General features: G+C 33.1%; 1 protein-coding gene across 1 annotated transcript in view; it reads right to left on the bottom strand.

The window, feature by feature from the left end:
* Positions 1-8,670: 8,670 nt before the first annotated feature.
* The window catches only part of LOC150088582 (demethylase ALKBH6), a 50,669-nt gene continuing 47,433 nt past the window's right edge, over positions 8,671-11,906 (bottom strand). The window contains exon 6 of the mRNA XM_090370816.1: positions 8,671-9,092. Coding sequence (XP_090226942.1) covers positions 8,817-9,092 — 276 coding nt within the window. The 3' untranslated portion in view covers positions 8,671-8,816. The remainder of the gene's footprint in view (positions 9,093-11,906) is intronic.

Genomic DNA, 11,906 nt, shown 5'->3' with positions numbered 1-11,906 from the left:
AATTGTTGGTTTTAAAATGTACCCACTTCATGCTTAATTTTCCCATGTTTTGCTTTAGGTTTAATTATACAACAATTACTAAAAGGTATTTGTTCTTATTTTTTAATATATTGTCAGGATAAAAAATTAAATTCTAAAGTGCCCCATTTAAAACTATTCTTTTATTCCCAAAAATAGTGTTGCACAAGATGCTACAGTACACCTATTGTGCACCTCTTTTGCAATGCCCACTGCAGGTTAATAAACTATCAGTTCCAAATTAACATAAATCAAGAGGTCATTATGTTATAATGAAAATTTGACATCAGTTTCTTGAAATTTTTCTTCATGTGTGGTTATATTAACTTGAATATACAGTTCATTCAGTAAGGTGTGTAGTTGAACCATTCGTGAAATGTTTGATAAGTGACTTACAAGTTTTTCTTAAGAGGTTTAATAAAATTTGCACTAAATGAATTCAACTTGAACTTTTTACAAGTTCTCCAAAAAATTGTAAGTAATGATAATATTCACTGTTTGAAATACTTTATTGGTCAATTAAATTGCTATAATTAGATAGATTACTTTGATCTTTTGAACACAAAATACTATGAGAGCTTTTGTTTCAAAAAAAAGATGGACTCTCCATAAAATTAAGCGAAGTCTTGATGTTAAAGGTTATGAAATTTAAAGTAATTTACTCTGTAAATTTTTGAAGTTTGATACTTCTAAAGTTTTGCATAATGTTATATAATGTACAGATGTAAAAATGTTAAGTCGGTTAATAAAAATGATTGTCTTCATATTAATTTTTGTTGTAAAATTCCTAACACATCTGGCACTTTCTTTTGCTTTTTCCTAAACTCCAAAGAAACAGATAGAAATGATACTTTTTACATACAGAATTGATATCTCAAGATAAAAGGTGCTTTTATCTTGATAGTTACTGTACAAAGGTTTGTTTTCTAGTATTTAATCCAGATTTAGTGCTTGTCCCATCATAAAAATTAATTATATCTATTAAAATTACAGCAGTGAGTTTTAGCATTCGCTCTGTATTGCCAGCTTCACTGATCATTAGAAATGAAATAGGGCTGATTTAAAAAAAAAAAAAAAACCTTGATTTGTAGTGTTGGATCTATTATTGCCCTGTAATAGGTCCTACTCTACAAAACTTAATCACCCACATCTTTTTATATAAGAAAACACACAAACCTGAAACTATGTCCAGGTTTTGGAGGATATCCTCTAATACTTAGATATGGTTTCAGGTTTGTTTTGCAATTAGAAATATTCCAAGTATGCACAAGCTTTGTGGTAATGTGGGCACCTTTAGTTACACTGCAGATGTTCCCCTATAATGCAGTTCCATATTCAGTGCAATATATCCCCATCAACATGCAGCCAATTAATTCACAAATGCATTAAGTTCTATAATGGTTCCTAGCATAGGCAGAACATACCTGGTCTTTTTCAAATCCCAAGGAGTCAGATTAGCAGAGATCACAAAATTAGTCCTCCAATCCACTTCCAAAAAAAGACCATGTTCAGGTATGCACAAACTTCTTTGTGGTAATAAGGCAGAGATCTTGTTGGAAAATCAAGTTGTCCTCACTGTCATTCTGAAACTAGGGCATAAAGAAATTCCGTAACACGTCCAGATACCCATGACAATAGCTTCTCCAAAGGTCCATACACTTTGTAACAACTTGTGCAAAAGGCAAAATTCTGCCATAATTACAGATTTGCAATTATACTGCCATCTATTTCAGCACTCACATTTTCCAGTTGGTGAATAAAAACTTGAAGACATCATGTCACCAGGAAATGGTTTCAGGTTTGTATCACATGCCCTGTTTTAGTTTTATGAAGAGGGATTTGTGGCCACTCTTTATATTAAGAGCAAGGTAGAAAAATTAAGTGCTCTCAAGAAATAAAGTATAGCTGATAAAAGTGAAAAGAGCTCATAGTAACGGAGGAAAGAGCACAAGCACATTTTTCTGTTGTGTTGACAATGTATTAGCAGATATAAATAACTGGCAGCCAATTCTAATATTATGTAGAAATGGTTAAAGAATGCTGCCCAGAGCACAGAAGATACCAGTTTTAGAAGTATCAGTTTCTGTATGAGACATGATCAGGAAGTTGCTAGGCTGTTTTTCTCTTTGCACTTTCAGCATTTAGGAAAGAGAGAGCTTTAAAGCTGTCACCTTCCTGAATGCAGACTGACTGCAGGTGGCAGCCACACAACCTATCATCAGCAGTCCACAATCCTATGAATTCATATCTTTACATGGTAAACTCCTTGTCCCCTTTCTTTGATCAGAGTGATTCTTCATACTCAGCCTCTGATACCTAACCTTTTCTGTCGTACTACTACAGATCAAGTTGTAGCTGTTTTATGCTTCAATACTTTTCACCCTAACTCTCCCATGCCATATTTTTGCTGTACTTAATGCCAGATCCATATTCAGCCATTTCTGTATCCTGTTTGTACTATAGTTTTCTTAATGGTATACTAGGGGGCTTTGCTTGCCAACACCAGCACATTTTTCTACGTAAAATGTAGGGCACGACACAGCAAGTCTAATCTTTTCTACATAAAAGACACACCTGTCAAAACACTGATCAATATCTAATCAGGAAATTACCTATTTAATTATTTCCCTGTGCATTTGTAGTTTTGGTTTTTAGGAGCATTAGTAATATGCGGTGGTCATTCTCTGACCTTTCCACATCTTCCGTATTTGGTGGTGACTGGCTCGAACCCCAGTCGCATTTGTAGTGATGTAATTGCCCCACTCACTTGTACTGAGTGACCCGCATCCCTTTTCTCCCATTGGCTATCCAACACACAGCATTCAAGGTCAAATAAATATCACTGTCATTATTTACCTGTGTTTACATAATCACTTAGGAAAAGGCCTTTTGCTTCCAGTTCCATAATGCATGAGGAATATTGTTGCATCTGAAAGAGCAGGACTAAAATATTTACAAACTATACAAATATTTAGAAAATATTAAACTATTTACAAATATACAAACTATAATGGTCCCTTCATCAGCTAACATTACAATGGAACATCAAATGATGCAGGGTGTGGTCATGAATTAGACAGTGAAGCACATGCATGGTTAGTGAATGTTATGGAGGCAATTATGCCTCCAATAAAAAAAAAGTGACAATTGTCCCACCCTCTTCTCCCATTGGCTTGAATAAGTGATAATTGCCACACCTCTTCTCCCATTGGCTCGAATAAATATCACTAGGAGGAAAACTAATGTACAGAGAGATATACATTCATGGCTTCTGTGACTATTGCATTAAAGTTGTTCTACAATTCTATATGTATTCACCTTCCTGCTATCTGTGCAATTGTAGAGGGCATGTAGGATACTAAAACTGTCATAGCCCTCTTTCCTGAAATTAAACCAGTGTCTTTACTTTTTAACTGCATGCAGCCTTTTTCTTCACCTTCCAACTAAGAGCTGTGTGATCACTTCCTATTAATAGTTCCTGCATTGTGCACCCTATGATGTCAACTGGTTCGTATATAGTGAGCAAGTCTAGAATATTCTTACTGTTTCTAGTGTTTTCTCTAACGTGCTGATACAAATAATTAGTAGCAACAAGCATGCAATAAAGGAGCTCCAAACTCAGATTCTCTTGAACCTAACTGCAAGATCAAGTAATCAGCCATCTCGAGGCACATCAACTCCTGTCAATCAGGATTTTACAGCTACCTAGTTGTTTCAGGGTCACCTCTGACTTCCATTTTTTGTGTTATCAATTGACTCTGAGGGGGGGGGTGTTTAATTCCTGAGTAACAGCATGTTATTTTTGCCAAATGATATCTATTATTCTGTAATTAGTGCCATTTACTTCTTGCTAACCAGTCATTACTAATTAATAAACAAATGTTTTATAAATTAAAGAATTTACAAACTTTTAAAAGCCCTCCATAATATTTTCTTTAAGTGAGAAATTACTAATATAAAAGATTCAACTACACACTGGTGGCCATATATTAATTTTTTTTTTAGAATTACTATTAATGTAAATAGCAGTTAAAGTTACATGTATTTTATCTTGCCTTATGCATTTTTTAATTTATAAAAATTAGTTTACTCGGCTAAAACATGTTTTTGTTTATGAGAGGCTTATAATACATTTTCCTGAATTTAAGCACTTGTGATCAACTGTTTGACATTTCACCATTGCAACGTGATGCTTTGCTACTGTGAGAACAGAACAAGCACAAAAAAAAAAAAATATATACAAAATTTAAGGGGGGGGGGAAACAGAAAACAGTAGGAAACGAAGTATTCTGATATTAGTATGTGGAATTTTTTTTCCCCTTTGGTTATCTGTCATGTCTTCACTTTTACCATTGGATTGCAATTTTTCACTTGGCTATAAACAAAAATGATAAAGGAAGTTTGTAGTTGAACTGGTATAAGCTGTTCTGTTAATTTTTGTCCATCAGAACAATAAAGGAAAGAAAGAAAATGCCAATATTGTATACTGGCATTTTGTATATTGGAGAAAATTCTTGTATATTGGCAAGTTCCTTTGTGGTCACAAAGGAACTGGACACAAAATAATTGATATCATATTACTTGGATTTTAGGAAAGCTTTTGATACTGTCACACAGGGAAGACAATTGTACAAGTCAGAGCAGTATGACATGAAGGGCAAATTGCTACAATGGATAAAAGAATGGTTGAGTGGGAGAAGATAGGGTGGTAATCAGTGGACACTAGTTTTCATGGAATAATGTTATTAGTGGAGTTCCCTGTGTGTCATTGTTGGGACCATTATTGTTTTCTGTATTTATCAATGATATTGATGAAGGTATATCAGGCTTAAATGTCCAAGTTTGCAGATGATATAAAGGTTGGTAGGGTTGTTAATGACAGTAAGGACGGTACACTACTGCAACATGATCTAGAAAAGTTTTGCAGATGGGCTGAGAGGTGGGAACTGAAATTTAACATTGACAAATGCAAAGTACTGCATGTGGGTAGCAGTAATCCCAGAGTAATATACCAACTGTGTAGTACTACACTCAGTGTATTGGAGAATGAAAAAGATCTGGGGGTAATTGTGCAGTCAGATATGAAGTTTTCTGAGCAGTGCAGGCAGGCTGCAAGAGTAGCTCATGGGGGTTTTGTCAGTGATATACAGGAATTTTGCTAGCAGGGATAAGGAGGGATTATCCCCTTGTATAAGGCAATGGTCAGGCCATATCTTGCATACAGGTCTGGAGGCCTAATTTTAGGAAAGATGTTGACCTACTAGAATGAATACAGAAAAGGGCAACAAGATTAGTGAGCAGAACAAAGGGTTGCTGTTACAAAAATAGGCTTAAGTGTATCTGGAGACAAGACTAGGCACCTGCAAGGTGATCTGATTGAGGTGTATAAGGCCTTGAATTGTTTGTGCAAGCTCAATGCTGATGGGATTTTTCCTCTTACTCAGATTCCACACCTGAGTGGGGAATAAATTCAAATTGAGGAAAGACTGTTATAGATGTGTGGAAATTTGCCTTTGATTGCTGGAACAAACACCCATCATTGTGGAAGTTGACAGCTTAAATTCAAGGCTGAACTAGACAAGCTTTTGGAATAAATGTATGAGGGAAACAGGAAGGGTTTTTTTTTTTTGGCTCTTACTAAATAAGCTTTCTTTCTTGCATCATATGCCTCTACTAATGCTAAGTATTTCTCCAACTTGAATGTTTTTGGTGATGAAGGCTATTGAAGTATAAGATGCTATTTTTCCTCTTGTGTTCAAGGAAACTGGCATAATTAAATTTAAAGGAACTGTCATGGTTTTAACAAAGATTTCTTAATTGGAGAGTAATAAAGGAAACTAATACTGTTATTAAAGTGTGCAGTTAAGTGCTTGAAAAACTGAATAGCCTATTGCAGCATACTAATTTATTTTTCTGGTTTTGCATGAAGCACTGTTTTCTTGGAGTGACCATCTGTAAACTAATCATAACATGTCTTAACTGATGACCACCATTAGAAAATTTATTTCAAAAAAGTTAAAATATGCCTCAAACTTTTGTACTCATTAACTGCATATATTTCTTATAAGCCTGTAAGATCTTTGCAAATTACTAACAACAATTTTACTTAAAAAAAAAAAAAAAAAACCTTGTTTAAACATATCTTGCAGAATGTAATTTCAAAACCAAGTGTTTTAGACTTGCGTTGAAAACAGGAACATCAAGTCTGCCACTTGAGAACAGTTAATGTCATTACACGTAAGTACGGTAATAGTAGTACTGTGTGTGTGTGCGCGCGCACGCATTCTTTCACGCACACAGACACATGGCAATAAAATTTAATCCATTTTTAATAAATGGAAGCCTTATTTAAGATAGCATACTTTCCTAACTTGCTGCACACCATGAAGTACTACCTGCATATTTTTCAAATATACACAAGACAATAAAAGGAGTGACTAAGCATGAAAGGAAAGGAAAAAGACATATCTTGATAGAGGAAAAGGACTTATCGATTCCATCACAAAGTTAATTTTCCATACAGAAATTCATTATATCAATAAATCTATTATATTAACGTGCATGTGTTGACAAAAGCCTGCATGTGGTTAAAAAACTATTTTGCTACAAAATGTAATATTATAAAAAATGAATTTATTACAAAATATTCTTCATTATAAAATTCATATGCTAGAGCAATTTATACTATGACATCCCCCTTTGTGGTGCCTGAGCACAATCACATAAAAACACTAACATAAACATGGAAGCAGAAGTGCACTACTCCATCCCTGGTTTTCAAAGTAGAAAATAGTTAATCTGGAACATAAAAGAATTGATAATGCCAATAGTCGTGACGATAGACTTTCGTTAAGTTATAACGTCTTCAGTTGGCAGTGTTAAGTGAGAAGTAACAAGTGCTGTATTTTAAGGAATTTTCTATATACTCTCGTGATGATCTTTGGAACACGTGGGAATCTCAGATGTGAGAGATTCCAAGCCAAAGAAAGATGAAAGGGAAGTTTTGCATTCCTTAAAATATAGCACATGTTACTTCTCACCTAACACTGCCAACTGAAGACGTTATAACACTTAACAAAAGTCTATCATCACAACTATTGGCATTTTCAATTCTTTTATGTTCCAGATTTAACTATTTTCTACTTTATGACAACCAGGGATGGAGTAGTGCACTTCTGCTTCCTTGCACTTATTTTAAAATTCCGTTAAATTAAATTTCATCCCACCTTAATGCATTAACTTAACCATTCCACCTTAAATTTAGCCATCAGTCTTTTCATAACTATTGCAGATTATATTCAAGGTGAGTAACTACACTTTAAGCATTTCCCTATTTTTATATTTAGTCTATCACAGTACTATAAGAATTCTATAACTTTATACTTGTTTATAGTTATATTAAAGTCCCTCCAAATTTTTCCTCAAATGCCCGACCTAACTATCTCTGAATGCTGCACAACAAAACCTACTTGAAGGCTTCAGCAGTATTACTGAAAATGCAAAAATCAATATCAGTCAATACCACCATCTCTAGATAGGGTAGGGATTGGGGGAAGCCCATACAGTACTGACCAATGGCTTCAGTTCTGTTGATCAAAATAACTTTCCCAGCTGCTAGTCAGTCTATGTCATCTAGTGCTATTTTATAGCATTTAAGAATGGAGCATCTACTACCTTCAAGTAATAGTCTATACTTGACTGTCAATTTGTTACCTCCGTTTGTGGTAAGCCATAGCCACTGTTTCCAAAAAAAAGTTGCACCTACTGCATGACAGTTAAGTTGTGTTTCAACAAGCAAACTTCACAATTATGTCACAACCAAGCCAGAGTACATATGAATTCCAAACATCTTTGAAGTAATTTAGCTTGTTCTTTGAGTTTCTAGGATGTATGGACTCACAGCAGAATTTAGCATGTGCAGCCACAAGTAAGGAGGCTGCAGGTTAATAGCCCATACACTACCAACAAAAATACATGGCCCATTGTGACTGCAGCACTGAAAATCTAGCTGCCGCTAAATTCAATACATATGCAGTTACAATGAATTTGTACACTCTTCAGGCCCTAGCAGTCTAGTGAATAAACTAGAATTGAATTTATTCAATTACAGCTCTTGCAAGACTAAATCAGACAAATGAGGATAGATGTGAGCATTTATTCCTATTTTCAGCCACCTATTATAAACTGTCAAAATTATTTATAAACAAATAAGATAAGATATAAAAATCACCTACTTCAAGATTTCTACACAATAAACATGTTTGAAACAAGATCCTTTTGTAAGGTGTATGTACACATATGTACCAGGAAGCCTACACATGTTCACACATATTCCAGAGTCCAAAAACTATACATGTTCATGTACATGAAGTGAAAATATTTATCAGCCATCAAATAGATGGATCATTCAATAACATCATATCTGAAAATTTTTGTTGGTAACTATGTAGATTTTTGATTACATGTCACATGGGAATAGGAAAAAGAAAGTTAATTCTAAATACAATGAAAGCAAAGGATGGACTGTTTTACTATCAACCCAAGGTAATCTGGTGTCATTGCAACTGCTGGCCAACTTTCATTTTTTGAAAAATGAACAATTACATTTATTATACATTCAAAACTATCATTAAAATCATATCAAAAACTAAGTTTATCCAAGCTTAACTGTTTATTTCAACATTTTATAATACACTTCTAATTTGTCCAATGTGGACAAAAAAACTTGTAGTGAAAGTACATGATAAGTCATTTGCAGAGCATTTTACTGCTATTTTGTCAGACCTTATATTAAAATGTCACTTCCCAAGAAGAGATTTTGTGAGCAAGACTTTGGTCTTCAAGGTATTTGGAACATGACGAACAGTGAGCGATATCCTGGTACGTCTTTCTAAAGTTGATCCCACTGTAGCTGTACACTGATTAATGTTAGCTATTTGGTCCGAAATAATATCTTCTTTTATTTCTTCAATACCGTGCAGAAATTTATGATACATATCATCTTGAACAATAAGGAGGCTACGAGGTTCAAGAAGGAGCGAGGCAAAATGGCGATCTTTCCACTGAAGAATATTCTGAAAATATGAAAATTCTATTAGTATAATATCTTCTCATATTTCAATGATTATCAAGTAAATAATACAAGGTTTAAATTTAACATTGAAACAAGTTGATTAATGGATGCAGTGTTACATTTCAGCCATATTCAATTTTCTTAAATCGAATGAATCTTTTTCTGCAATTAATAGAAGAGAAAAATAAATACAGTCAAACTTGGTTATAACAAGCACAGAAATAACAAGATCACAGCCGTAACAAGCAAAAAGTCTTGATTTTAATTTATGCATATTCACATAGAATCACTTGCTGTTATAACAAGCATACTACACTGATATAACATACAAATTTTGGTAACTATGCAAACATTCTTAATTGCTCAGGTAGACAAAAATGAAAAGGGCAACTTAGCTTTTATGACCACCTGCATCGGATTAGTGACTGGTTTATGACTTTTGGTGCATTGGCATTCTGCTTGTCGCATTCCGTATTTATAGATTGTTTTGTATTCATTGAGCCACAAATTTATTTCAGGACTTCTAAGAATTTTGTATGCAGATCACTTTACTGTCATTTTAAAGTAAAATCAGTTAGAAATGAACCCTTCCTTTGGAAACATGTCTATTGACAAAAGGAAGTGTCTCTCAATTCATGAAAAAGTCCTAATTATTCATGAGTTAGAACGTGGTGCAAAAAATGTTGAAGTGTGTAAAAATGTTTTGTCCTCTTCAACAGTATCGACATTGTGAAAGAATAAACAAGTTTACATATGAGCACTGGAAAACTACATAACCGAAAAAAAAAAAAAAAAAAAAAAAATTAGAAAGTGCGAGGTTACAGACGTCAATGAAGCATTTCTTCAATGGTTCAAATACATAAACAAGTGCTAGATTTTCAATAGACAGTCCATGAAGACTCGGGCAGAAAAATTTGCTAAACAATTTGGACACTATTTTGTATGTAACTACAGTTGGCCAGATTGACTTAAAAACCAAATATAAACATTAATACAAATAATATGTAGGTATATACTAATTTTTTTCTCTAATATTTCTGTTTTTTTGAATTATCTTTTTATCAAGTTATTGAGAATTAAAAATAAAAAAAAAATAGCAGGTAGATTTAACTCACTGATATAGTGAGTAATGGTTATAGAGAGGAAATTGTTGATCCCTTGATGCTTATTATAACCAATTTCAACTGTAGTTCCATCAATTACTAAGATTACAACTTGATAGAACATTAAATAAAAAAAATAAAAAAAAAAAACTGAATTTAGGCATTCAGTTTAATCAAAATTGTATAATATTTATTACTCTTCTCCAATATACTGTTTTCATGAGCAAGACTCGAATCAATATTCACAAAATCTTGAAAAACATAGGGATATCTAACAATACTGCATTTAATCTATGATTTTTTCCCCCCCATACAAGTTATATGAAAAAAAGAATTGCTCGATTTCTTCCAATTTTATTGAAATTTGGAATTGCTCAACATATTTGTAAAAGGCCCAAATATAAAATTTCATGAAAATCTCTCCACTGAGTAGAATTGTTACTTGTGGATAGACATAGCAAAAACAACAGGTGCATATGTGCAAAAACACCTAAAATTTGGATGAGTGTTTATCCAACAGAGGAGATCCCACACTTCTTAAACCAGGATTGTGGGGAACTGACATCTAAACCTAACAGCTACTTCTTAACCATCAAGATAGAAACTTAAACAGCAAAGTGCAATTAGAAGAATTACATCAATATTATTGTTATTACAAAATAATATGAAATACATAAATAATATAACACTAATTATAAATACATTCTGGGAGTAAGGTAGAATGTGCAAGGGAAGTGTAGCAGTGACTTGCAAAATAGTTCTTACAAAAATTTAATTGCCTGGGAAACATTCAGTAGAACTGGCAAACTTTAAAGATGCTGAGCTGGGTAAGGATATAATGTCTGCACCAAGCTCAAATGAAGGTAAAAAAAAAAAATTAGAGCAGTAAAAACTGACAAAATAAATGGAAATGGTCAGAGATTTAAATGGAACAGAAAGGGTCCATTATGGTGTAAAAAGCTCTTGAGGGATATTCCTCAAGGAATCCACATTCCTTAAGGCAGAATATGAGACAATGTAGAGACCATCTGCTACACTACTGCGTATACAGTAAACTACATGCCAATCAAAAACCTGATTGGAGTGTAGTTTACTGTATACACAGTATACAGTATACACAGTAAACTATATACTGCGTATACAGTAATATATAGAAAATATATAGAAAAATGATTTGCAAGAAAGTCTTTTAATGCGAGATTCATAAAGTTTATAAGTTAAATCAGCCTGGAACTAAAATTTAACCTAACAAATACTTCCAATCTTTCAACAATTTTATATCAAATAAAATAATGAAATGGTAACTGTAAATAAATAAGTGGCAATTGTGAATAAATTAGTTTTACATAAAAACAATTTATTCACAATCCAGCAACATAATTCAGAGGGTAATTAAGAAAAATATAAAAAAATTAAATTTAAGTTGGCATTTAAAACAAAACTGAATACAATGGATGAAAAAAAAACAGAACACGAAGAACTAGTTTGAGTTGTTGAACATTAATAACCATATATTTTGATTACTGGCTGTTCTCCAATTTCTGAATTTTCATTCATTTCTCTTAGACCTTAAATATTTTGACTTTATTAGAAATCAGTAAACTTAATAAAGAGCATCAAGGCAACTTCTCATTTTGTATAAACTTAAGTTTCTTCTTCATCTCCCGCTTTACATACAAATTTTCTCTCCTTTAAATAATGTTTCAATTTCT

This window comes from Mastigoproctus giganteus, chromosome 3 (genome assembly GCF_048544385.1).
Source record: "Mastigoproctus giganteus isolate SK-2022 chromosome 3, ASM4854438v1, whole genome shotgun sequence".
NCBI lineage: Eukaryota > Metazoa > Arthropoda > Arachnida > Uropygi > Thelyphonidae > Mastigoproctus > Mastigoproctus giganteus.
The sequence above is the reverse complement of the archived record's forward strand: the minus strand, read 5'-3'. Positions and strand labels throughout refer to the sequence as shown.